Genomic DNA, 27,854 nt, shown 5'->3' with positions numbered 1-27,854 from the left:
ATCTATTACCAAGAATTATCTATTTTTTATTATTTTTAACTTGGTGAGGTTTTTTTTTTTTTTGTCCTTAGAGGATTTAAGCTGCTCACCTGGTGATTTGGTCTTTCTGATCTTGGCTGTTACCTTCGTTCTCTTTAAGCAGGAACATGTACTTAAAACAATGATTTAGCTAGATGGTCATGGCTCTAAATGTGGGCAGGGGAAAGGCCCTAAACAGTGAGTTTAGCTTTTACTGAATTACAGTGTCTTGCTACTAATGCTTTCCTATTACTGAGAGGGAATTAGACCTTGCATGTTCTTATTAAGCAGGGTTGCTAGATAGCTGCTTGGAGGAGTAGTATTTTGGAAAGTGGATACACTGAAAACTGCAAGCTGTTGAATTTTATATTACAATTGAGTCACACCTTTTCATATTCTATACATAATCCAGTGTAGGAACATTGAGTACAGAATTAAAAATTAGTACACAGTCATGCAGTGTGAGCAGCGTAAGGTATCGTTTAATAGATATTTCATCATGGATCAAACTGATCCTAGTAATAGAAAATTGCTTGGTACAGCTGTATGCCTATGTTTGGTTGGTTGAGTTTTTTGTTTGGTTTGAATTTTAAATTACAAGTAGTTTTATTTGATTAATGGTTAGACATAATTTTCAGTCTAAAAATGGCTTCTTTTAAATGCATTTCATATGCCTATGAGCTACTGAAATTCAGTATTTGTGTTGCAATGCTTACATCAAACCTTTTGGGTGCAATAGGTTCTGTCCCACTTAATTTTGCCATAGATTTTCCTGTAGTGTAGTCAAATACTGAAATACAACAGTGTTTTAGACATGCAGAATTGCATGCTCCCTCATATTTTACATTTTTTACATTGAGTGGTTATATATCCTAGCATTTGCTGTATGTTACTAACCCAATTGATTATGCACTTGAAAAGGAATTGTGGATGACACTTCAAATATGGATAACAAGGTAAGTTTCACATTTGGAGTTTACTTTTTTATTTTGTTTTCTCCACTAACCAATCACAGCTCTACTTAGAGGCTTCTTGAAAAGTTATCATGTTGACTTTTAATACTGCTTTTTATTTTGAAATATAAATATCCCTTTAAGTTACTTACCTAATGCCTTTTTTGTGGGACCATTGTAAAACAGGGTTGCTGGCATATATATGACTTATATTCAAAAGAGCCGAGAAGTGTATTTCCTCATAAAACCTCTATCTGGTACTAGGTTAAGAAGGTCAAGGTAGATTTCCTTTGCGCTATTCCTCGCGGCTGGAGTTTCAGCGAGTGCTCATTCTCTGCTATCCAGCCCCCCTCTCCCAGCCAGTGCCTTTCCTCAGTTCCCACCCGCGTGTCCTGCTCCCGGCGCCTGCTGACGGCAAAGCTCTCGGCGCGTTCTTTCCGAGGCGCTTCCCCGTGCGCCGGGCGCGCCGGGCCGGCCGCAGGTCCCGCCCGGGCCGGTGCTGCGGGGTGCGGTGCGGCGGCTGCCCCGGGCCGGGACACTCCTCACGGCCCTCGGAAGTGAGGTGGCGGCGGAGGGCGGGGCGCGGGCCGGAAGCGAGCGGGGCCGGGCTGCGGGCGGCGAGGAGCCGGTGGCGGAGCGCGGGGAAGGGGTGCCGTGCAGGTCCGTCTGTCGGCGGGGGGCCGGCGCGGTCCCGGCAGGGCGGGCCGGGGGGCGCGGTACCCGGCGGGCCGGGCGGCGCTGAGGGCCCGGGGGCGCTGCGCCAACGGGGGCGGGCCGGGCCCGGTGTTTGGGCGAGCCCTGCGGCACACGCCCACGGGCCGGGGAGGGTCCCTGCCGTTCCCCTGCTGCCCGCCGCGGGGCTGGGGTCGGTGCCACCGAGAGGGGTCGGGCCGGGGTCTGACCCCCACCCTCAGCGCCGCGGAGGCCTCGCAGGGGCTGGGACCGCCGTGCCTCGGCTGCGGCGAGGCTGCTCCGGCCCGAGGCAGCGCTGAGGGCGGGGGTGACCCCAAGGCGGTGGCAGCTGCTTCTTGCTGCTCAGTTGAGGGAGAAAGCACGGGTTAACCGCGCCGTGCTTGTCTGATCGATACTTGCTTTGCTTTCTCTTCTGCGAGGAGCTTACTTGCGTGTCTCCTCTGTTTATTAGGCGAAAGCTAAGCGCATGACAGCGACAGTTGTAAATTCTGTTGTTCTGACCTAGGAAAGCCAAAGGAAACAAGGAAGAACTCTTTTAGACAGGCTATTTTAACATTAACAGCTTCATTAGAAAAAAGATGTCTTGGTGAGTCCCTTTTCAGGTAAAACAAGCAAAGTTTTAGTTTGTGTCTGTTTATGCACAATTCATGTATAGATTTCATTCATTCATAGTTACGTTGCAAATACAAATTTAATTAATTTAGAAATATAGAATAAAGTTGTTTGGGAATATGTCCTCAAACCGTTTTCTGAGCTCTTGAGTTTCCAAAAAAAACGTTTCAACAAACCGTAAATTTTGAGGTCTGTCATTCAAACTTTGGTACAACTCTTCCATCGGTTACTCCTCCCTGTCTTCTAATTCTCTTTGCTCATCAGTAGCAGAGGTTTTTTTGTTTGGTGGATTTGTGGTGACTTTCTTCATCAGTCTATAAGTAGGACTCTGTGGTTGGTGTTTTCTTGTTCTCTCCAGTAATTTAATTAGAATTTTAACATGCTAATATGTGAAAAATCTCACTCTGATAGTCCACATCTGGATGAAAATTTTCAACTCTTTCCATTGCAGTTTCCCTGTCACTGAGAATTACTACCAATAGTAGCTTTGAAACATTTTTTTTATTTAGTAGCCCAAGCAAAGAACTAGAGTAAAATTGTAAAAGTAAGAGCAATGTAATATTCATTTTCATTTAATCTTACATTTAAATTATATTTTATATTAGATGTGCCTTTTTTTTAATGGCAAATGTGGAAGGGAGCTGTTCTAGTGAATACTACATCCACTTTCTTTTTCCAAACAGTTTGCATTCTTTTATTTCTTGCATTTGTTAAATTGATATTGGTTCCATTTGGCTCTTCACTAAACTAGCTGCTGAAGTTAGTAAGCGCTGTGCCCTGGTCTTGTTAGATAGATATTTATTTGTAAATAGAGAAACTGCTTCTATTCTGTTTATGAAAATAGGCTTAGCTCTCTTTTTAAGTAAGGTGCTGTCTTGCAGCACTTGTGTCTTGCTGCTGCCACAAGTGAGAAGTTTAGCTTTGTGATGTACTCTGTTGTAAAAACTTTCTCAAGATCTCTCAATACATAAGCTGAGTATACTAAAGCAGCAGAAGAATATTCTTGTTTTCTTTTCCTGGATTTGTTTTATTCCATTTTAGTGAATATAATTACTATAAAGGGTAAGAAGTAGTGTAGAGAGTATTGATGAGTGCTGGAATTCACACAAGCAAGAGTCAGTTGAGATAAACTGGCACTCCACCCTTGAGGTGTATTCATTATTTATTTTTAGTGTGACCAAGCCTGTGATTTATCTAGGCCTGCTCATTGGCTCTTAAAATTACAGGGTTCTTTCCTGAAATTTAGTTAGGTCAGTCAAACTTCCTCTTTCGCTTGTATTGCTTTTGTTATCGAGCATGTAGTTCACATAGGACAACTTTATCATCTGACTTGCTTTATGGAAGAACATATAAAGCTGTTACATACGTGGGGCTTGTTTATGTAGATGTAGCTGGTACATATAGGGAACCGATTGCATGTTCGTTCTTGAGGCTCAGCTGAAATACTGTCTTGTGTAGCACTTGGTCATCACAGTGTTAAGGATTGTCTAGATTTTAAATAATCAAGTGTGACTCAGTCATCCTTGAAAATACTGTTAAATTTATCAGCAATCCAAAACAGAGCAACTTGGAGCAGTTGTGCTTTGCTGAGATAAAACGTGGAAGTTGTGCTCTGAGCAAGTGTGCAATGGTTCTCATTTATTGCACAAGAAGGAATGGAGAACTGTTTAAATTACTAGTTTGGTGCTGACTGATTTCTGTTGCTGATGAACCAATTTGATAGCACTTAGAGGCTCTTATTTTTGTGCTGGAAAATCCCTGTTATGACCTCTTAGTAGATGTGATGCAGTTCGGTATCATGGTAAGATAGAGAGTGGTTGTCTTTTGTGAACTGCAGAAATCTGAGTAGAGAGGGGAGGGAAAACCTGGTCATGTTAAGAACAAAGGGTTTTTACACATCTCTTTCCTTTCAGCATCCCAAGAAGAAAGGTCCATTTTGTGTGGAAATAAGTGATTCCCAGAGGACTGTCCCAATGACAGAGCTGTCTGCACATTTACCCCAGTTTCAGCATGGGCAGATGACAGAAAACTTCCCTGATACCCACCTCAGCAACACCGTATGTAACAAACAATTTTAGTACCTGGTAGTAGTTAAATGGGGATGAATAGTTCGTTGGGATTCATTTTATCTTTCTGAACTGTTGTGGTGATAAGCAGTGCCATAAGTAATATGCTGCAAAATATCTGATGTTCTAAACTCATTTTTGTGTATAGATAAGACCTCCCCCAGTTTAAAGTGATGTTGGAGTGATTAAACCATCAAGGGGAAAAAAAAAGGGTCAAACACTGTGGTATCAAACATTTACAGGATTTAGTGAGCTCTCTTGATCTGTGTGGCTGTGGTCTGCTTGGTTCACAGGTTTCTCAGTCACAGAGTTAATTTTAGTCTAGGTAGAGCTTGAAGCCTGGGTTTTAGCCTTGCTATTGCTGGAGAGCTGTTCCTGTGCAGGAAGAACAGCTCTGTCTTGTCTTAACCTGTGAACAATTCTCAAGGTGCTCTCGTGGTTCTTGAGGTTTTGGGGGAGGAGGAACTCAAAACCTGAAGTTTTATATGATTGCTTTGAAAGACTTAAGCACATACTTGTTGCTAAAACCAAACCCTTGTACCGTATGTATTTTGGAAAAATCAGATTCAGATGATCTATTTGGGTGTGGTGCTCAGGCTCTTAGGCTTGTCACACCATTCTTTGTTCCTGCTATAGCTCTTGAATGTCAGGTTTCCTTGTGGCACGGAAATGCCCTTGTGAGGCTGGGCCACTTGTAGACGTGTCTATAGCAGTAATTCAAAAGAATGTTCTGATTCCTGTTTCAACTCTTCTATACAATCAGCAGTTTAAATAGAATTTTGAAAAATTCTCAGATAAGCATCATGCTATATCAATAAAAATAGAAAACATTTGAAAAATTAAAACAGAAAAGTGGGAACTTTCCTACTGCATCCTTTCTCCTTCAGAGGGAATGAAAAAGATTTCTTTCCCTCTTGGGCAGGTGAGAGATTAATTTTTATTAAACACTTCTGCCAGATTAAAAAGGCAGAGCTCAGTGGTAAGCTGTGGGCTCACTGTCCTTACAGATAACTTGGTGATGCTCCCTACCAGCAAAGGGTTCTGTGTTCTTCTCACTAACAGGCTGTACTGATTAATAACTGCTACTTGTGCTTTTCCTTTCCATATTTAAGTAAATGTAGTTTGGATACTAAGTTATAATGATGTTTCTTTCCATTACACATCTACTTTATTTTTGTACACACCTACAAAAGTTCTTTCCTGTTTAAACATACTATCTTCTGTGGCTAACAGGTCAGCATGTGAAGTCACTAAGTGCTATAATTTGCCATTTCTTCTTCTAGTCACACACAGAGTTCAACCCAGTCTTCAATATGTGCCACCACTTAACAGCATTTTAACAGCAGTGGTGTATGTGAGAACTGATGAAGTCCATGCCCACTGTCAGACATGGTGGTCTGCTCCTGATGGATAAATCTGGATTTAATAGCCAAAAACTTTTTATCAAATGTGCTATATTTTTATCTCTTGGTTCAGGGGCATTGGTCTGGGTTTACTATTAACTATTTTCCTGATAGGGAAAGAAACCACTATCATTTGCTTTTGATATTGTTTATTCGCCTGAAAGCGCGTAGTTCGTAACTTACATTTGCTTACGGTGTTACAACAGGTGTTACTGACTTTTTAGCTTCAGAGTTTTCACTTTTAACTATGTCTGAGGAAAGTGAAGAGTCTGTTCCTTTGCTTCCACTTCAGCAAGAGTCCATGGCCTCTGCTCTGTTTAATACTGATCAGGTAGGATATAAGTGCACTTTGTTCTTTTAAGCAGTGGGGCACACGCATGTCACGTTTAGCTACGCTTGAGTAGCCTAAAAGGACAACTTATTTTGTAGCTTTAAGTGCAGATGAGAGAATAACTTGTGTAACTCTCGATGCTGATCTAGTTTTCATGCACTGTGTTTTAGTATGTAAAGGCCTTTTTTGATTACACCTTTGTTCTTAACTAGTGAAGGGAATAAAATGACACATATTTGTCTAATGTCTTCAGTTTTTATGTTTGATATAACAGGTTTTTGTAGTGGTGTGCTAGTTGATCAGGCTTTTCCTTTGGATGTTTTTGTGTTTGCTCTGTGAAGCTGTAGATTTTTAATTTATTTTGATATATTTCTGTTCCAGAGATGGGGTAAGTGCTCCGTCATGCAAGACTGTTTATTACTGCAGAGAAAAAGCGGCAAGTGTGCAGAAACCCAAGTACTCGGTCTGCTTTGCTTGTGCAGAGTTCCAAGGCTCTCTCCAGTGTATTGTTACTTAGGATAATCTTAGGCAGTTTATTTAGATGGTTAAGTTTATTCTTGTCTTGTTGTAAACTGAGAGAAATTGAGTATTTTACTATCCAAGTGAAAAATGTTATGTTTCTGCTATAATCAGTACAGAAATAGGTTTAGTTGTAGCCAGCATTTCAGATTAATTTAACGTGAACTCTTTATTTGCATTCTCCCATATTCCCATTTCTACCTGACTTCCAGTAATTGTGAGGACTTTATGCAAAATGCCAAGTGATTTATAACAAATTTTTCATTTTGTAAGAAATAATTTTGAACCTAGCATCTTTTTCAGGGTATATTTCAAGTTAATAATAGTAAATTCAAACTAAGGTTAAAACCATGACTCTAAAAATCTGGTTGTGTCCTAAATTTAATTGTTTAATTTAAACAATTTTAATTTGGGGGATTTTCTCCTCTTATATTCCATTTCCTTATTGAAAAATGAAACCGATTTTATTAGAGGGCAGATTCTGAAACCCTGCTGAGCTTGATCATGAAGATACCACAAAAAAAAGGAAGGAATAGGCAGAGCATTTAGTGCATATTGTTACTTTGCAATGCATTGTAAAAGCAAGTTTTGCATGAGTTGGAGAAGTTGTAAAGCTTCAACCAGGGCTTTAGCAGTGTCAGTGTTTACAGTTCAAAGTCCAGGGACTTGTGCGCCTTAATCGCTTAAGTGCTTTTAAAAACCACGCTGTGAGTTTCTGAGTGTGTACTTACCATCTTCCCTTTTCTGAGGGTGGGGCTGGGAAAATGCTGTAGAGAGAATCTCTGAAATTATTATTGATTTACTGAAAAACTGCAGTGAATTAATGAGTTACAAGTCAGCAGGTATGTTTGGAAATGCCACTGAGATCAAGTAATTATACTTCAATATTGCATATTTAAGGAAAAAACTACCTGAGTACGAATACTTAAGTAAAAAATCATTAGGTTGTTTTCAGTGTCCTGTCTTATGTCCAGATCAATTTTATGAAAACTGAGTGGTATTTTAAAGGTATTGCAAAAGGTATCATCCTTCAGTTTATTGTACATTTTAATCTAATGCTGTTTTAGTGCATTTAGTCAAACAGAACTGTTCTGCAGGAAGTAATTCAGAAGAAATGAGATTAATTTTGTAAGGAGCCAAAAATACTTCTGCTTTATCTCCTGTATTAAACCTCTTGAACTTGACCAGTACAGCGCTGATTTTGGACAAGGCAATACACTAAAAAAACGAGTGGTGTGTATCAGCTGTCACATTTTAATGCTTGTTTAGAGTGTCTGGTAATGGTTTTATTTCTTTGTAGTCCGGAAAGGTAAAGCATAGATCACTCTCTTGTTGTGTTCTCTGTTTGTGCACACAATGCATAAAAAGTTAATGTCCCCTGCTCATGGTGCTTCTTGAAGAGGGCACAAAAGATTTGTGACACCAGGAGCCTGGAGTGCAGGCCTGATCATTTACTGATAGGTGATGTTCCCAGTCTGCACTTTCGCTTCCACTGGAAGTTTACCACTGTCTTGGTGTTTGAATTATACGCTTGCTGTTTCATGTATTATACCCTTGGTGTTTCAGTATTAGGAAGCACAGAAAGTTCTTTCATATTTGTGATAAGAGTGGTGGAATTTCTTCAATATCAGTGAAAGGATGTGGCAATAGTTTCCTTGGGAAAGAAGAAAATCTGCATGTTTAACTTGCTGAAACTTTGGGATCAAACAGCAGTCTAAAGACTGAGAATTACCTGAGTTTGATCACCATTTCTATGTCATTCTTACTAAAACTTGTGAGAACACCATACCTCATGAAAATCCATGTTAATGTATATCCTATTTAGTATGCTCTCATGGCAGTAATGCAGTAAAGGAAGTAAACATTTTCTTATGATTTTCAAGGAGAGGTGATCAATAATGTTTGGCATTATTCTTAAAGGTCAATACAGTTCATTCTTGTCAAGTTGTCAGGCATTCTACTGTCATGCATCCTTTTACCAACTGTAGTTTGAACCAAGGGAAAAAGATACCTGTATTCATCTTTTGAAATTCTGTTTAAAGGAGAGGCTCTTAGATGCAACCAGCCTACTTTTGACTGTTGGTGTTTTTAATGTAAGTGTTTCTAACATGACCCTGTGCTCCCATTCTTTTAGTAACTGTGGTGCAGTTAATTACTACTGTTTAAATCCCGCTGTAGCAAGTGTTCTTGGCAGTAAATATTATCTTACATGTTCCCTCCTCAGGGTCATCTTTAGCTTAGTGTACAAGCACATGTTTGTGGAGAGTTGCTGAGGAAACTGGTTTTTATGTATTGCAGAATGACAACAGTGAAAGACGTCGCCATGATAATAGTGAGCGCAGAAGAAATGACCATGCCGAGTCTGAGACTAATGGGCAGCCACAAAACAACATTCAGCAGGTGGTGGAGCAAGATGAAGAAGACGATGAAGAGCTAACACTGAAATATGGGGCAAAACATGTGATTATGCTGTTTGTGCCTGTCACGCTTTGCATGGTCGTTGTTGTTGCAACTATCAAGTCTGTCAGCTTTTATACGCGCAAGGATGGACAGCTGTATGTATCAGTATTTTCCCGTCTTTTTAGTGGACTTAGATAATTTTCTTTAAATTTCCAATTCTTTTGGAGTCTGATTCAAGCAGTGAACTTCCTCTGGCTTCCATTTTCCCCTTCTCCAGTTCAAAGATAGTTTGTTTTATTCCTTCCAGGAACCAGACTCTTCTCTTTGTGGTACTGCTGACATTTGTTGTTTGTCTCCTGACCAGTGGGGATAATATCTTGATTGTTACTGTTTGATTCAAATCCTAGTCCTCATTTTAATACTTTATCATGCTCTTTGGTATTTATAAAATAAACTCCATCCTGAGCCAAAGCTTGTACTTTGCTAGAATACAAGAGTTTTGGAAAAGGAACAAAACTACTAGTGTAAATGAAATAACATATATGCCACGTTCTGGTTTGCCCATGCTGTTTTGATAAAGAAATTCAAATGCAAGGGGAATATGACTTCAAGAGGTTCACTTCTGGTGAAGTTACAGAAACTTTCCTGGCAGATGTTTCTGTAGAAGTTTTTGGGATTTTGGTAAAATATTATTGTTGCCAAAAAAAACCCCAATTCCAGTGAAAGCTGATTTGAGAGAAAGGGGGACTACTGAGCCTGTCAGAGACTGCAGCAAGTCATAGAATCACAGAATGTTAAGGAGTTGTAATACACCTTAAAGATCAGTCTGAATGTTCCACTGTGAAAACATTTAGACAATATGATTCAAAGTGTGTTTGGCTTTGAAATGTTTGTATAATATAAGCATGTCATAAAATGTTTCAGTGAAACACAGAGTTCTTCACTTTAGAAGTTGTTGATCAAAGAATTTTTTTTGAGATTTTATTTGTGGTGTTTTCTCTCTGTCTCGTCTTCCCACCCCAGAATGAACTAGTTGCCCCAGGAGATTTCTTTAGGAAAGAGTGAGTTGAGCCCATACATTTTTTGTTGAAATCACAGGGGAGTCTTTCATGGCGAATCTGTAGGTGAAATTCCAACTGCACTGGCCAGCACATGAGTGGTAGCACGGGAGAGAGGCAGTGACACAGTGTGGGAGTAGCTGTATCAATCTGTGGGCAACTGTGAGCTTTATCTGCTTTACAAAACAGGGAACTGTAGTAGTCTAAGAATGTAGGAAAGGCAAGTCTTCTAAGGAATTCAAGTTTGCATAACAGAATACTGTGCCACCTTTCAAGTTTTGCCTTAGTAGAAAACAGATGTGCTTTTACAGCTCTGAATTGAAAGATTACTGCAATTTTGTTTGATGTTGGCCTTACATACCAGAAACGTCTGTGCATTCAGTGTCATTTCAGTTGACTTTTTGTTTTTCTAGCATCTACACTCCTTTCACAGAAGAGACAGAGACAGTAGGACAGAGAGCCCTGAATTCTATTCTTAATGCAGCCATCATGATCAGCGTTATCATTGTCATGACCATCCTCCTGGTTGTGCTTTACAAATACAGGTGCTACAAGGTGAGTAGTTGTGCTAGTTTTATTTATTAGTACAGATTATTTAGAGAATGGAACATAATTAAGGTTTATCAAAGATGAGTGAGTGAAAGCAGCAGAATTGGTGATTTAATTCACTGTTTCAATTTTGTGGCTTCTGTTCATTTGGCACAAAGCAGGCCAAAGGCCCAGTGCTATCACTGCCATCTGTTCTGTCAGTTAGAAATACGGTGACATTGTTTTCTATTCTTTTGAAATGTTCATGCACTAAAGTCTTTCTGTGGTCAAGAAATACAAAGGACAGACTGAGTCCTATTTTGAGGGCTCCCCTCTCCCACCCTGTCCCCTGTACAAATGTCTCCTGTCAGTGTGTGTGTGGCTGTACACACCAGGCAGTATTCGTACAGCCAGCACAGAGACTCTAAGGCTCTTTGTGGAAGGCTTCAATCATGTAATGATGTCATCTAGGCAAGCCCAGGCTTAGCATAATTAATTGCAGTGCCACCTGCATGGGAGGAGTTGTCCATGGTTTGTTTTGGTCTTAATAATCCATTTGATAAAGCTTAGCCTAATAAAACTTCTCAGTATGCAGCCAGTACCTTGAATCTGTTTCATAGCTGTAAAACACATAGTGGGATTCAAAGGTTTGCTTCATTTCATTTTGTTTACAAGAGGGAACAGTAGTTTTGGTCTTCATGTCTGTGGGTGAAACTCCTTTACAAATTATCTGTGGAGTGACAGGGGAAATTATTTTTGCCTGAATCTGCATACATCATGGAATACTGATTTTTAACGTGTGGACCTTCACTTTTATCATAGTGTGGTGTTACATCTGAACTGACAAAGTGTTCTTGTTAAACTGGCAACTCTCTTCATTCTAATAAAGTCAAATAATGACTGTGCTTTAACTAGGTTCCTTAGTAGCCACTTGGTTCTCCTCAGGTGCTAAAGACAACAACGAGTTTTTACTAAGCTGTTCACACTTCTGGTTTCCTTCTTAATCTTTTAAAGCACAGCACACTTTCCTTACAAAAATAATTGTTCTACTAAAAACTGGAATTATTCAATACCAAAAATTTCCTGTGGTTATATTTTATGCTAATTATACTAAATAATTAACTTATTTTTAAATTTCCTATCAGAATGCTGTGAAATGTACTTACCTGTCAACTGAGTTCTTTTACATGTTACATGCAATTCTATATGTAGATTGTAGTCCAGATTATGGGGAATGGAATTTATAAAGGAAGGACATTAGGCCTTTATCTGGTAGTGATAATTTACTTATCCCTACAAAATTTTTACCTGAAAACTCTTTTGAAGAAAGGAAATACTACTTCAGCTTCACTGTTGTTAGTTTCCTGTGGTTGTCTTGTACATGATATGTTAAGCATGATCCTGATTCTAGCTCCTCAGTCTAACTAGGAACAGCATCTTTGAAGGGGATTGTATTTTATTAGCTTTTTCTTTTTAATTTATTATTCTCTGCATTCTTCGTTGTTTCAGTCTGCCTAACCAAAGTCTGACTGCTGTAGCTCATTTTAATTCTCTGCATCTTGCAGCCCATCCTTAATTTTTATTCAAATTGTAGCAGGTAAAGCCAAATTTGTACTAGCAATCAATTAGCATCAAAGTTGTTGTTAAATGAAGAACGAAAATTCTTTAATGAGAAGGCTAAAAACCTGTTGCGGTACCCTGCTAGGAAAAACACGAGCAAAATTTACAAGAAGTACTTTGGTAAAGTCACATGTGAGAAAAGAGACCTCTGGAAACATCTAGATAATGCTATAGTAAATGAGATACATACTGAGAATAAAGCAAGCATCTCTGTGTAAAATGCCAACTTAGATCAACTCTTGAAATGACCTCCTCTAGTTCTGTTGACAGTAGTTATCAAAGTGTGTGTAGAAGTTTGCTGGACTATGGCCTTAGTGTTTCACGTTGTCAGCATTCACTATTTTTTTTTAGGATGAAACATTGCTATTCACTTTATTTTCTTAAGTGAAAGGAGTTTAAAAGTTTCTATTACAGATACAAGAACTACAGGTAGAAGTCATGAGACAGCTTTCTTTGCTGTTTTCTTCAAGTAGTTTCAACTAATTTTACAGAGGAATAAAGGTACTCCTGTGAGGTCCCAACTTAGCAGCTTTACAAGTTGTTGGAAAACTTGGTTGTTTCAATCAATACATACCAATATTCACCTTTGGAAAGGTTCTTTCTCCCACTTGCTGTGAGTGGTGACAGTTTGAAATACTGAGAACAGGTACTTTGGCAGTTTTCCTGCAGCATCTTTACAGGCACCACCAATGTTTATTGCATGTGGGAATTTCTTAAGTCTTTTTCAGAACATACTAGCAAAAGCCAGTCTGGGAGATTAGGAAGTTAAATGACAGGTTTTATTAGGTTAAGGTTAAGTTTATTAGGAAAGTTAAATTTTAACCTCTTTTGAAAAGCAGTGTGAAGGAGGAGAATAAATGTTTCAAAAATGACTGAAAATTTTAAAAATGCATATGAAAAATTTAGCATTAGACTCAGTGTACTAAATTACTAACAGTAATGACTGGATTCTTAATTTATCAGAAAGTGCTGGTTGCATCATGTAAGTGTGATTCCTTTAGTGTTTGTGCATATGCACTTTAGTTTTAAATTAACTTTTGCTAAATATTTTAAGAACTTAAGATGCATTCTACTGCATATCTTTAAGAAGAGGACAAAGAGATAAAAGTTTTTTAACAGCTTCTGAATACTTGAATCTGGTGTACATATATAGCAAATTTAGCCAGTTAATTTTCCACTGATTGTGTCTGTTCAAAGCAGGATTCCATATGTAGCCTTGATTTATAGATTATTGATTCTGATAGGTTGTCTGCTTGTAATACTAGGTTAGGTTTTATAAAAGAGATTCTGTGCTGGGACTTTGACAAATATAGGCTCATTGTCAGTTAAGGGATGTTAAGAGATTACTGGAGTTAAAGGGGTCTTCAATCGTGTTTTTTTCGCTTTGCACAGTAAGTACCAGAAGAGTGCACTTCTGTCAGTGCAAAGTCTAAGTGCCTGTCATTTCCAGGTTTAAATCTTTGAGTGTCCCTGCTGAGTACAGCACTGAACTGTTCTTTATTGAATTGTTGGGCATGTAATCTGCTCTCTTATCAAAATTAGGGATTATGCCTATAGATGACTGATAGAGAATATAGAAAGCTTTATATAGTTATTCATCGATGGCATTTCAACAGATAAGCACTGAAAGTTTTCTGGGTTCCAGCATTTAATTCTATAACTGCATTCTGAAAGTGATTTGAAATCAGAGCAGCGAATCATGTTTTCCATCTGTGTTCATGCTGGATGATTCTGCTACGTTATAATGCCATTGGTATCAAAATGGTTTAAAAATGTGCAAACAGTAGTTCTCAATAGAGCTAAAGAACATCTCCTGAAAGTTCACAAAGCACTTCAAATTTGTGAGTGTAAAGGAAATACACCAATGTGCATAGACTAAATATGAATGTAGCACCAACCAAAGAGAGATCTCTTAAATAATTTTCTTGCTTTAAAGAAAAGGAAAAATAACCTTTAAAGTATTATAATAGGTGCTAAACTTAAAATAACAAGTCTAAAAACATCTGCATTGGTATCTTCTCCAGGTGATCCATGGTTGGCTTATCATTTCTTCTCTTCTACTGCTTTTCTTTTTCTCATTCATCTACCTGGGGTAAGTGAAACTAAACCATTAATATGCTCTTTTTCATGTATCACTTTATGTATGTATTTATTTTAGAACTAGGCCTTGAATCATAAGAAAAATGATAGTGAGTAAGCTTTTGCAATAAAATTCTGAATTTTATATAGTTTAATAGAGTACACATAAAATAGAGAGTGATTTATGGGTTTATGGTGCATCTGATTAGGTACAGAAGCTGTCCATCACACACATCACCAGAATAAGCACATCTTGCTTATCAGAATAAGCATATCTTGGGAGGAGCTTGTTCTGCTGACATGCCTTCTGATAACTTAATTTTTCATTGACATGACTCAAGGGCAGTTGTTTACATCCTGGCTTTGATTGTTAGCTGTATATGCAAAGGCTGTTTGCATGGGAGTGGTGGAAAAGAGTCAGCTGGAAAGAATCTACTATCTCACCAAAAATATTCAGCACTTTTCTTCTCAAATTTGGAAGCATGCTCTTGTCCAGACATCAAAAAAATTTGGCCAAAATACTCAGTATTGTCTAAAATGAGCAGCCTCCTCAGGGTTTGTAACTAGAGTTATGTCATGAAATTATACACTATGTGATATTTTTGTCACTTAATGACAAACACTTCTCTTTGAAGAAGCTTATGTAATTTGGTCTCTGGAAGGAGAATGTGATCTTCCCTTCAGTCAGTGACTTTTGCTAAAAGGGATCTGTGATGCCTTTTGTGGTCAGTAGTTTTTCTAACCCTAACAAATGGCTTTTGAAATACAAGGCAATTCCTTCATCTGCCCCTCCTTCCTTGCAGCGGTGCTGGCTTCCTTTTGCCAGAGATTCAAGAGAGTTGAGGGAGTTTGTAGACCAATTATACATTATGATAGTAGGGGACATCCTGTTAACACTGAACATCTCAAAGGTCAACTGTGACTGCTGCAGAAGAAAAGTTTCCTGGAGGAAAGTATTATGCAAATTACAGGGCTCTTAGTGGCTTGATGAGTTGATAGCAGCAGATTTTGCTAAAAGACATCGCAACCATTTCTTCCATGAGTCAGCGGAAATCACCTGTGACTTGGTGATGACATTTGTCTATTTTGGTTTCACTTATTGAGGTTCTTAATTAGTTTATTGTATTTGGTGTGACAGGGATATGGTTCATCCAAAAATAAAGCTTTTTACTTTAGTGTTTATGGGGAATAATAGAATAAACATGTATCTTTGAAGTTTTCAAAGCATTCTGCAGGCAGCATGTAAGTAGAGAGAGATCTTTGCATGCCTTTAAGATCCATTATAACCTCACAAATTCTGATTTTTAAAAGTTATGAGCATAATCAAAATGACTGATTTTGTAGTAATGTCCTTTCCTATCAGTTTCTGCCTTGATCAAGAAAGATATAGAACATTAAGGAAAATCTGTAAAAAAGCAAAAGAGTTGGTATGAAGCAAACACTGGCAAAATTAATCCTGTTGTGAAGAATAGTGAAGTACTAACTAGAGAAAGAATTTTACATTTATGCCACTACATTGAATATGAAAATTTTTAAAAAGATACTCTGAAGTTTTAAGTTCTTAATTTGTTTCCATTGTTTCAAGCAAATGCAGTCTATATTATTTTCCTTTTTTTTAGCGAGGTTTTTAAGACATATAACGTTGCCATGGACTACATTACGGTGGCACTCATGATCTGGAACTTTGGTGTTGTGGGAATGATTTGTATCCATTGGAAGGGTCCTCTTCGGCTCCAGCAGGCATATCTCATTATGATAAGTGCTCTCATGGCCTTGGTGTTCATTAAGTACCTTCCTGAATGGACTGCGTGGCTTATCCTGGCTGTCATTTCAGTGTATGGTAAGTCTGGGAGCAAGGCACAGCAACAGGTCTTGTGGTGGGAATTTCTTTTATTCCCTGACTTTTCCACTTGTCTGACTAGACCTTAAAAAAAAAGGAGGGGGCATGTGTGTGTGTATCATCCAAAGCAGCAGATAAGGTGATTACAGGTGTCATAAATAAGATCATGATCCTAAACTGAGATCAGTTCCCTGCCACTGAGGACTATGTATTACTGTATGATCCCCTCTTCCTTCGTGTTTCCTGGACTCTCTAGTTTCTTGGGGGAGGAGAACTGAAGTAATTCAAGAGAGGAGGAGATGAGAGAGACCCATTTTGATATTTTTTATGAAGGTGGAGAACTTTCAGCTTCTCATTTTCCCCAAGAATCTTTGGAAACCCTTGTACATTCAGAATTTAGGAACTTGTTGTTTCCGTACAGTCCCATACAAATATAGATCTGCCCAACTTATGAATTGCTTAAATTGTGGACACAGAAACAACAACCTGATCCATACCTGATAATATAGTGAGAAAGAAGGAAGGAAGGATTAAGAGCAGTTTGCATTGTTAAAAGTGATTTTATATTTAGAAGGATATGGTTGTGAGATCTCTTTCATTGGCTTTTTTTTTTTTTTATTCATTGTAGTTGTCGCATACTACTCATTTTCAGAATGATGGCTGAGGGAAATTTAGATGTAGTTTTTCCATAAAGCTTTAGGGGGCACTGAGTGCTTGGCAAGAAGATCACTGTATCCTAAATACTGATTTAATTTCCAGGCAAGACTAAAATTCAGTTACTTAGACATAATTAAAACACTACAGCTAAGTGAAGATGTGCTCTTAATTTGAATTTTTTGAAAGCGTGTAAGTGTGCTGAATGTATGCACTCAAAGTCATTGATCGTGATAGACTGAGAATCTGTCCAGATATAAGTGCAAGGGTTGATAAGATTTGGTTAGCTCTGATACAGCAGTGTACTCTAAGTGTCCTCTTTCTACAGGGAGAAGAAAATTGTCCCTCATGTGTATCCTCATGGATAGCAAAGCACACGAGGAAAAACTTCCCATTCCCTAGCCCCATTTCCACCTTTTATGCAACTGGAACAAATCTGAGTGCTCCAAGCATTCAGCCTTTATTCAGTGATAGCAAAACGAAATTACTTGAGATCAAGTTCCAAAACCATGATGTAGTTGTTTTGAGTAAAGGGGATGTAAGTTTTCAAAGCCTGTGACCCCACTCCAAGAACTTTTTACTTGAGTGGGACCAGCAGTGATGCCAGGGCAGTTGGCGTGGGTGCAGAAAGCCTGCTCTGAGCAGCACACAGCTCCTGACAAGTCAGCTGTTCCTTTCAGTGTCAGATTTAGTTTCAAATTAATTTAAATACACATGGTGAGTGGACAACTGCAAAAGGCAGTAGCAGTGTTAGAGCTCTCTATCCCAATATGCTTGCTTCACAGGAATTAAGTAAGCCTCACCTGTTGCCTTAAAATTTCTTTTAGCATTAAACTTAGGTTACAAAAAGCTTTCCTAATAGAAGGCAAGCTTGGGTATTTCCAGGATGGTAGTTGAAGAGTAGCTTTCTTGAATTATTCACAGGTCGACATATAGGCACAGGTACATTTGCAGTTGCATAATATCTCCAGTGAGGAATATGTTTTAAAATTTGTATGCATATTACAGTAATGTGTAAAATAGGTTGCATAACTGAGAATATGGAAAAGCATTGCTGTAGGATACTGAATTGTGGCCAATAGTTGTCTTCAAAATCTGTATTCAGGGTGCATTTTCTTACTTCAAGTCTCTCCAAGTGTTCTAGAAAAAAGGTTAACTATGTCTGCAGCAATGTAAGATCTGTTTGCTCTTCCTTTCAGATTTGGTTGCTGTCCTGTGTCCTAAAGGTCCTCTTCGTATGTTAGTTGAAACAGCTCAAGAGAGAAATGAGACTCTCTTTCCAGCACTTATTTACTCCTGTAAGTACATTTTGTTAAATTCTTTAGGCTTGCAATCACCCGCTCATCTGAAGCAATCTTCTCATTTTTTCTGGGTTTTAATAAGATACTTTTCAACTGAATTCTTGATCTGTTCACTTGGGCCTCAGTTTTCTCGTTTCACTGTTGATTAAAAAATGTGGAACATCATCTGACTGAGACATTTCAAGTTTAAAAATAGCCAATGTTTTGTTCCAAAATACAAACAGGACGAATGGTAACAGACCTTGTTTTGGATAAAGCACTATGTCCTTAGGCTGTGAATTAAGCCTGTTCAAAGGAAGCAATTGTTTCCAGAAAATATTTACCAGCTTTCAGTCCTTAAATAACCTGTGTCTTAGTGTAAGAAATGTGAGAAATTACTAGAAAGAGATTTGTTTGTGTGGCTGTTTTCTCAATGGCTTGGAATAGTCCTTTTTTGGTAAATTGTTTCTCCCTGCAGTTGTGAAAAATAACCTATTGAATTAAACTTGCTGTTGTGACCTGTGTATCAATTAGTACATAATTCCACTGTTTCTGAAGTTCCATGTTGCTAGCCGTAGTCACATGGATAACAGTGAAAGAGGCTAATCATAAATCATTATGCTGCTGGTGCTTCTGACAGGCCTATATTTGGAAGCAGGAAGTGTGCTACAGACTGGCTACCTCAGGGACAAGTTTAGAGTGGAGAAAGGGGAGGACTTTCTTTATCTTTGTCACACTTGCACAGCGTCAGTAAAATGTGGTATAGCTGCCCTGTTATTCTGGTTTGTGACACGAGAGATTTGACACTGAGAACTTGAATTAAAATACACTTTTTATATGTAACAACATTTGGTTACCTCCAGATTGGGGAATGTTTTGTGATGGTGAAGGCAGGGAACAATTAACTTTGATGCAGATACTGCCTCTGAACTGACTTAACTCTGTAACAGTGTTTAGAGACCTTTTTACTTGCAGATAAAAGAACTCATTAATGAAAAAAGAAGTAAAGAAATTGTTGATTTTTGGACTGAGCCTCCTATGTCGAAGTAATTTGTCTGGCAACAGCTGTTGCCAGTTTTTTTCAAAATCTAGTAGAAATAAAGTTTTATTCACCAGTTTCTTTAAATGTGTTGTTGCTGGTACTGGCTGTATTCCAGATATTGTGCTTTAATGAGAGTAAAATTGCCTGTTGGAAAAGATAGTTGTATCAAAAAAACCCATGAAAAATGAGAAATGATAGATTGATGCTAACACTATCTCAGAATTTCATGCATTTGAAGATACAATTAGCTATGCTGTTGTGGTTTGGATTTTTTTGATAGCAACAATGATATGGCTTGTGAACATGGCTGAGGAAGATCCAGAAGCACAGCGGAAATCCAAAAACTCCACTTATGATAAACAAGGTGAGTTTTGCTTTGACAAACCTTTGTCACTTTATTGGAATACATGTTTATGGATAGTTGTCTTTTAGTTTTTTAAGAATCCTGGGTGCTGTAGGAGAGTAAAAGCATGGAGGCCTAACTAAGAATGATGAATCTGTCAAGACTTGAAAAATTGTTTACTTACCATGCAGTTAATGTTCTTGCATTCATTTTTCTGGGATCTGGGGTGATGGTGTTGAAATGACTCAATATAAAACTATGACCTGAGCTCAACTGCTTGTCAAATTGGGATGATATAGTATAATACCAACTTATTTATATTTGTATTAGATAGAAACATGCCTAGTCCTTTTGACTATGCAGATAGTGTTTAAAACATGGAGTTTGTTTATTTATATGTATTACTAAAGCAGAATGCAGTTTCTGAATTTAGCATGCTTGAAAGCGTCCATGTAAGTGTAACTTTCAGTAGTTTTCTATTTTGCTGGAAAATTAAGTTGTCAAAGTCAGCTAAAGCAGCTAATTAAATATTAGATGAGAGTTTATTCCTTAAATTGTGATCTTTGTTAGGTCACCATAGAACTTCCACTTTCATATGTGTACTCCTGATACTGGAACTGGTAGCAACATGTAGGTGCTGTGACTGCAGAGTGTACATTGACTGCTGATAGTTTAAGTAAACATTAAAATCCTAAGTGAGGATGTCTTGTGATTGTGTGTGCCAGTGTTAGATGTTTCTAAGTATTATGGAATACCTCTTTCTATCATGTTCTTCTATGATCTTACATGTGGAGAGACTTTCATATTTTAGAAGGCACATTTTTGGAGGAGTCTTAAATGCCTTTCTTTCTCTGAGCTCCAGCAAGGCGGACCCAGAATGAAGATGCTGAAGCAGATGATGGTGGCTTTAGTCAGGAATGGCAGCAACAAAGGGACAACAGAATAGGACCTATTGAATCAACACCTGAATCACGTGCTGCTGTTCAGGCTCTACCCAGTAACTCTCAAACAAGTGAAGACCCTGAAGAACGTGAGTATGGACTACTGTGTCTGAAAAGCTTACTAAATCTGAAGTTAGTCAGTCAGGCATCCTGAGTGCACAGATGCAGGATTCTGTGAGCTACTAGCAAGCTGAATACTGATATGTCTCATAGGAATAATGGTGTTGCTTTTCGGTAGCATTTCATTTTGTTGCAGGAGTGAGTAATATTGGCCAAATTGCTCTTTAGCTTGATACACAGATTCAAAACTTGTGTTGCACAAGCTGTTCTTAGACCATTACATGGTCAGTTGCATTAACCTTTGTCTTTTTCATGTAGTGTTCTGCTGTGTATCACCTCTTTTGCACTTTAGGCCCTGTAAATGAGTAATTACCATTTTTTTAAAGCCTCAAGATTAAACTGCTATAATCCACTTGGTAGGAAGCAATGTTTAAAACCTAATTGGAGACTGAAATGAATGCAGGATGCAAGGGCTTGCTTAGTTTTCTCCAGCATCTTTCTAAGGTGAAATATCTTTGGAGAGTGTATAATATCAGTACTCAGATACCTGTTTTAACAGACTCATGATTTCCAGTTGGAGTTCAAGCTGCTATTAGATTTGCAAAGCTCTAAATAGATTAGGGTGTGCCTGTCTAATAAACTGCTCTCCCCGTGTGATGCTGTCATAATTTAGCAGATGCATCTGCTTCCTCTCATTATCAGGTGCTCCTCTGTTTAAAAATGTAGAGACTTCTAGTTTAAGAACAGTTTTAAAATTTACTTTGTCTCAAAAAGTCCAAATTCAGCATTCTGCAAATCCTTTTTAATTTCCAGAGCTTAAAAACAACATTAAGATGCAAAACTTTCAGCAAAGCAGCTATTTCAGTTTTTTTAACTAAAACTCTTATCTAGCCAGGCTAATAATTTTCTCCTTCCTGTATTCCTGCAGTGAGTAGTAATGACTTGTCAGCCAGTTTGCTACAAGTCTGGAGCATCCAAGGTCTGTTTTAGCAGTTAAAGGATGTTTTAGTGCTTAAGAGCTTTTCATGAATGCACTGTTCTAGGCATTTTATTGGAGGCCTGTTGAAAGATAGTAGGGTTGCCTTTTTCCTTTTATGCCTCTTCTCCCTTTTTTTCTTTTTCCTTTCCCCTCTCCCCCCACCTTCATAATTAATCAGATATCCACCTATGTTTTGATGTTTTTAGTTCCTCTTGGAACTCCAGAGCAAGCATTGGGCTGGACTGTAGTGAGGTGGGAAAGTAATCAATAGGCCAAATTAAAACAGCTGGTCACCTGATGCTGGCCTTTCTTAATTAACATTTTAGACTAAAAGCTCAGAAAGTGAACTGGCATTCAGGAAATCTTATAGTGCTTGCAGAAATAATTGAGTATTGTGCTTCTAGAGTTGTTGTTAAGGTGGCAATTACTATATAAAAGAATAAGAGAGAATGGATATTCCTAAATCTCACTTCTTGGACTAAGTATGTTAAGTCTTTGCCTCTGTGATGTGCTCTGTACTTACAAAAGTGCTTTTAACAGCTACCTGCATAAGAATTCAGTAGGAAAACTGGGACAACAGTAGAATATTTTGCAGTGTATAGGTTTCTAACTGACACATTATATATAATCAGCAAGGGATTTATTTTTTCCCTTCCCTCAGCCAGTTTAAAGGAATTGCTTTACAGTATTCTGTTAAATATGACAAGACAAACAAAAGTAGACACCCCTCCAAAAAGAAAATTACAGATTCCTGAGTTTGTATGTGCTGCATTTATATATCCAGGAAAATAGGAGTATAGGCAAATTCTAATTAAATGGTGAACTAATTGAGTAGTGTAGTGTTTCTAAGCCATCTTGTTTCACAGAAATTAATCACTTGACTCAGGAGTGGTACTAATTTTGAAAATAAAATGTTATTATCAGCTAGGCATGGTAATAGTTAATGTAAATATGTGTTACTCCTTGATAATTGACGTGTCATGGTGGTAGACTGATAATTAATGCTGCAATATGTTTACTTTGCAGGAGGAGTAAAGCTTGGTTTAGGAGACTTCATTTTCTACAGTGTCCTTGTTGGTAAAGCCTCTGCAACAGCAAGTGGGGACTGGAATACGACTTTAGCATGTTTTGTAGCCATATTAATTGTGAGTATTATGTAAAATTATAATAGGGATAGTTTCTAATGTTTATCAAGGACAAAGTTGTAGCTGCTGCATTTTGTCTTTGATCTTGTTTATTGGGTGGCCAGACCGAAAACTGGTGAGGACTGTGATTTTCATTGGCTGTACATCTGTCACTAAAGCCTTTAGTTTAGGAAGACATAAAACATAACCTGTAGAATTAGTATTTATAAATATATATATTTTATATAATCTTTTGCTTGTCAAGAGTTCCCTAATTTCTCCCTATGTTTTTTGTGTTTTGTTTTCTTTTTTTCCCCTCAGGGTCTGTGCCTTACACTTCTGCTTCTTGCCATCTTTAAGAAGGCCTTACCAGCTCTTCCAATCTCCATAACCTTTGGGCTAGTTTTTTACTTTGCTACAGATAACTTGGTGCAGCCCTTTATGGACCAGCTAGCATTCCATCAATTTTATATCTAGCAGACATGATGCTGAAATGGATATTTGTAGCAAATCTGGGAGGAGGAAAAATGGTTTTCCCTCAGTTCTCAAGCGAGACTGAAGTCAAATACTCAAGATTCCAAGGCAGAATCATTACAACTTCCTCCAATGGTGGTTTTTGGTTTGCTTTTTTTCCTGAGACAACTGCTGCACTGGGCACCATATGAGTTTTCCTGTGTGAAAGTGGCTTCTTCCTGATGGCCAGTCTAAGCCAGGTGCTGTTATATCAGAGGTCATCTGATATACATATCTCTGGTAAGGACCACCTGTGTGAAATTTGCTAATGCTTCCACCAGCAACGTGATGTCTTACCACAGGCTGATTGTTTTCACAGCGCTGAGGGTGCTCAGGACTTCCTTGATGTTAACAGAGGAAGCTGACAAATCACATGGAACTTGTCCCTGTAACCACTCGAAGAGAGAGAGCCCAATCTGGACTTCTTGAGCAGTGATATTTTGACAGTGGAGTCCCGACTGTGTAACAGGAAAGGACTTCATAGCAATTCAACAAAGGGAGAAAATACTGTCACTCTAAGAGTGCTCCATGACTTCATAGCCTCTGTGCCTGAATGTGTTTGGTTTAGTAAATTTAAAAGCTTTTTTTTTCCCACACTGCAACTAGAGCCTCTTCTCAGTTTTAATACTTTCTGTTCTTAAGCATGGAGTGCACCTTCTGTACACCTGCTCCAGTTATGTAGCTGCTTAAACTTGGACTTAATTATTTGGCAGTAGAGGGTCATAAGGTCCTAATTTGGATCTTACATTCTGAAAGGTTAATAAACTACATTAAAAAACAGTTTTGGGACTTACTCTTTGTGCTCTTGCAAATCATTTTGCTAGAATACCATTTCAAACCCTGCGTTTGAAAATAGTCCCTAACAGCATGGACTGCATCACTGGTGGATGTTCCTTCTGTTGGCATTCTTATGAAATAAGTAGGTGTTTGCAGCAATCCCAGATGGTGTTTAGCTTGCCAGTTCTAGAGATCAAAGTGCTATTAGGAGCTCTTCTATTGCATCACTGAAATCCTTGGTCATCAAAAACATGGTTAAGAGTTCTGTTGACCTGAGTATTGGTCACTCAGCTGTCTTAACACCTCAGGCTGGCAAGGATTTTTTTTTTTTTTTTGAGCAGTATCTTTATTGGTGAGGATACTTAAGTTAGATGAGAGATTGCTTACTGTCACTAAGGAGCAAAATTTGTGACCCTCTTCACTTTAATTACTTCTCTCGTGAGGAACTGGTGATTGGCAAAATAAAGGACAGTTCAGTATCACTGAGAAGAAGATAGGAGATTTTGAACTTCTTATAAGAAGAGTCTGTTCAAACCTTAAAACTGCTAAACTCTGATTTCTTCATTTGAAAGAACTCGATTATGAATGATTTCTTGGAAATGAGACGAGTGAGATGAAGTTGGTTTTGCCATAAATTCTTACTGTGTACAAGTAATGGGGTTTTTTTTGGGAACCATAGGGAGTGGATGGGCATTCTGTTTTACTTGCATCTTGGTACTGCAGTCCTTGCCAAGTAGAGCAACTGTCAAAATCCTGATGCTAGCTACCTTTTTCCCCTGGGGTTTTGTTTCAGTGCCTGGGGATTCACAGGACTGAAACATCAGAAATGCTTACCAACCATTGCCCAAGTAAAGAAAGAAAGGCTGTGATGTATAAATCTGCTTTAAAACCAAGAAAGGCTTCCTTTGATTATCCTTGGTAATGTATGTGTTTTCCAGTATGACTTGTTAACTGTAATGTTAGCATTTATATTTTCATAAAATACATTGTCTTGTCTCATCTAAAGTACTTTTATTCATCTCATTTGTGTGCTGATTCATTGTGGATAGCATTAATAAACCAACTATATCAAAATTGCTTACAGTGACTTTTCAAGTCAAACTTGTTTGTGTTTTCTAGCTTAAATTACTGTTTGATATTTTGTTGCAATGAAGTCTGACTTAAAACAGGTTGGTTGGTGAGGGTTTTAGGGATTTCTGTTGTCATTTTTTGGTTGGTTTTTGTATTTGGGTTTTTTTTAACAACACTTTGAGTTGTTTTTATACCATTGTAACATGTCCCTTTCCTGAGCATTTTATCTAAGAAAATTCCTTCGTGTATTTTATTGGGCATCCCAGCAATAGTTCCATTGTCTAGAACAGATTTGCTAAGAGTTGGCATTGCTGGCGTTTGTGTATCTGAGCTGGCTCTCAGTTAAGGGTTGTAACTTAAATGCAGAAGTCCTCTCTTTTATTTCTTTTTTTGGCTTCAGTGTGCAGCAGAGGAGCATTAGCACCATTAAGAGTCGCTTTAAAACATGTAGAAATGTACAAAAGCCTTTTCACATGCTTGAATGAATGTTAGATGTGCAACCTAAGGAAGAGCTCAGAACCTTCCAACACTAAATTGCCAGTCTTCCACTTCCCAGAGCTGCTTCCGTTATTCTGAAGTGTTCATTTCTGAGCTAGTGTAGAGTTACAGTGGTGGAGACTGTAACATTTGTATTCACAGAAACTGTTCCAGTTTGTGTTTGAATCTCAAAATAAATTTAGAAGGGAACTTGCTTTTGTAGGCAGCTATATATTAAAGTACACTGCTTATTACCAGGTCTTAGGTACACCTTCACAAACCAGATTAAATTTTCTAGATTTCATGGTAGCTTATGTTTCAGATGAGATCTTGCAGCTAAGGATTATCTCAGAACATAGGTCCAAATAAGGTTCAGTTGCCAATAGGTTTTGTTTGCATTTGGGTTGTTACTACACAAGTGTGAAGGTTGTGTCACTTTTACCTCCTTTGTCTTGAAACACCAATCTAATTTGAGGTCGTGATTCACCTTGGTTAGATTGTTGTAACTGAAAGATTTCTCATAAGTAGTCTGCATTTTTGAGAGAGTTTCCATTATTATTAAATTGGTATGTTAATGACAGCACATTAGACTTTATCTCTGAAAGAACTATGCTGTAACCTGAGTAGATTTATCCTTTCTGTGCTCAGGCAGATTGACTGGTAACTGTTGTGTGGCTGTTCCAGTGTTCATACTTTGAAACTGGCTATCACAGTAGCTTTCTCTCCCCATTCAACTTACATCAATAGGTCTCCTTCTTTGGCTAAGATTCAATTCAATATATAAATGAGAAGACATAATAGTTTTCCTAAAATCCAGGCACTTCCATTTGTCTCTTTTTGTTTTTCTTTTTGTTTTTCACCTTCTGTTGCAGGATTTCATCCAGGGCAAAGAAAGAGACCCCTGGAAGTTGGTTTTACAGCAAAGGCTTAGGATGCTGTTGTACCTGTGTATGGCTATTACGGTCACACTCAAATTCAAATGTCACCTGTGTGAGGTGCATCCTGAAGGTGTAAGAATGTGACTCTGCAACACATTCAGGATTGTTCTGGATGGGTAGGTGATGACTTCTTTGAGCCAAAAAAGTCAAGGGCTGTGCTCCACTAAAAATGGCTGATCTCAATGTACAAAGCATGCACAGGCTGTTTCAGGCATGAGAGGCAGGTGCTTCTCGGATATATAGATCTATATCTGTACCTATAGAGATACAGATTCATCTACTCTGGACCTGTTGATGACAACTCTTCTGCCATTTGTGCAGTCAAGGATTAAATATGCAGAAGTAAATTTTGGGTGGATGGTACTGTTCAACAAAACTTATCAAAATGCTTTCTTTAAAAAATTACTTCTGACGATGTTGAAACAAGTTTAATAGACTATGGAACATGTCTGCACTGTGATTGCATCTCAGTGGTAACTTGGTCATTGGAAATGCTGAAACATGAACTAGAATGGAATTCTTTTACACTCAAAGCATTTGCTGTTTTCTTTTTTACAGACACTGGTTTGTACATAACCTGAATTGAATGTGAATGTTTTTTAAACACCCTTCCGGTTCTTGATAAGATACGGTTTTGATAGATTATTGCAAATTTTCCTGTATTTGTCTAATTATTAAAATAAAAGTTGCATGGATCCTGATTCATCTTGCCTTTACTGCATTATTTTAAAGCCATCACTTAAAGCTCTTGGAGGCACAAGCAGTATTTGTGCCTACATTTGCAATGTAGTTATTTTTATTCAACATTAATGAGTAAGATTCCTTTCTTAAGGCATTTAAGTAGCTGCTGTATTTCCTAGCAATAGAGCCTCAACTGGTTTTTATAGAATTACTTTCTTCTAAAAGCTACTTTTTGTGTTCCTTTAAAGAGTCAGTCAAAGCCTATTGCAAAAGCACCCATAAGGTATAATTAAGGCACGAAAAATGAGATTATGCTGAAACACCAGCTGGCACAATGAAGATTACCAGGAAAAATATATAGGATGTTCAGAAAGAAAACATTTCATGAACAGTGTTGTATATTGTTATTTTGGAATTGATTTCTTATCAATATGATTGAAACAGAGCTTTGGGGTTTTTCTTTGTTTTGGAAAAGTATTCATTGCAAAGTTCAAATTTGTTTGAGTTGACTAACTTCTATTGAAGAGATTTTTTTGGGCGGGGTGGGTTAACTTTTGTCTCTGCATGAAAGATGTAAAGAGAGGTCCATCCTGACAAGCAGAAAGTGAAGTACAGGTGGAAGGTGGAAGGTGGAAGCAGGGGCAGATGACTCAAATGGAGCACAGAGTTGTTTTCTGATCTTGCAGGGATAGCGTTAGGAAAGCAAAGGCCCCTCTAGAATTGCATCTGGCTAGAGATGTAAAGGGCCAGAAGAAGGGAGGCAGTCTGCAATTATGGGAAGGCATTTTACAGTTATGTAATGGCAAAAGGAAGACTTGGGAAATAAAGGTGTCCCTCTCCCCCACCCTTCTTTG

At 38.1% G+C, this 27,854-nt stretch overlaps 1 protein-coding gene across 7 annotated transcripts; it reads left to right on the top strand.

The window, feature by feature from the left end:
* The first annotated feature begins 1,558 nt into the window (after positions 1-1,558).
* On the top strand, positions 1,559-27,020 carry PSEN1 (presenilin 1). 7 transcript variants are annotated; one of them, XM_088167043.1, is made up of 12 exons: positions 1,559-1,631; positions 4,190-4,333; positions 6,038-6,076; positions 8,894-9,150; positions 10,467-10,608; positions 14,226-14,293; positions 15,900-16,120; positions 17,974-18,072; positions 19,377-19,460; positions 20,296-20,469; positions 22,446-22,564; positions 22,865-23,836. In XM_088167043.1, the coding sequence occupies exons 2-12, from the start codon at positions 4,250-4,252 to the stop codon at positions 23,018-23,020; spliced, it is 1,443 nt and encodes a 480-aa protein (XP_088023169.1). In that variant the 5' UTR covers positions 1,559-1,631; positions 4,190-4,249; the 3' UTR covers positions 23,021-23,836. The 7 variants fall into 7 exon arrangements, with proteins under 7 accessions (XP_088023169.1, XP_014724826.2, XP_014724829.1 ...); XM_014869340.2 differs by lacking the exon at positions 6,038-6,076 and having other exon boundaries at positions 20,302-20,469; positions 22,865-27,020; XM_014869343.2 differs by lacking the exon at positions 6,038-6,076.
* The last annotated feature ends 834 nt before the right edge of the window (positions 27,021-27,854 follow it).

This window comes from Sturnus vulgaris, chromosome 6, assembly GCF_052056855.1.
Source record: "Sturnus vulgaris isolate bStuVul1 chromosome 6, bStuVul1.hap1, whole genome shotgun sequence".
In the NCBI taxonomy this organism is placed as follows: domain Eukaryota; kingdom Metazoa; phylum Chordata; class Aves; order Passeriformes; family Sturnidae; genus Sturnus; species Sturnus vulgaris.
This window is presented reverse-complemented; position numbering and strand designations above follow the sequence as displayed.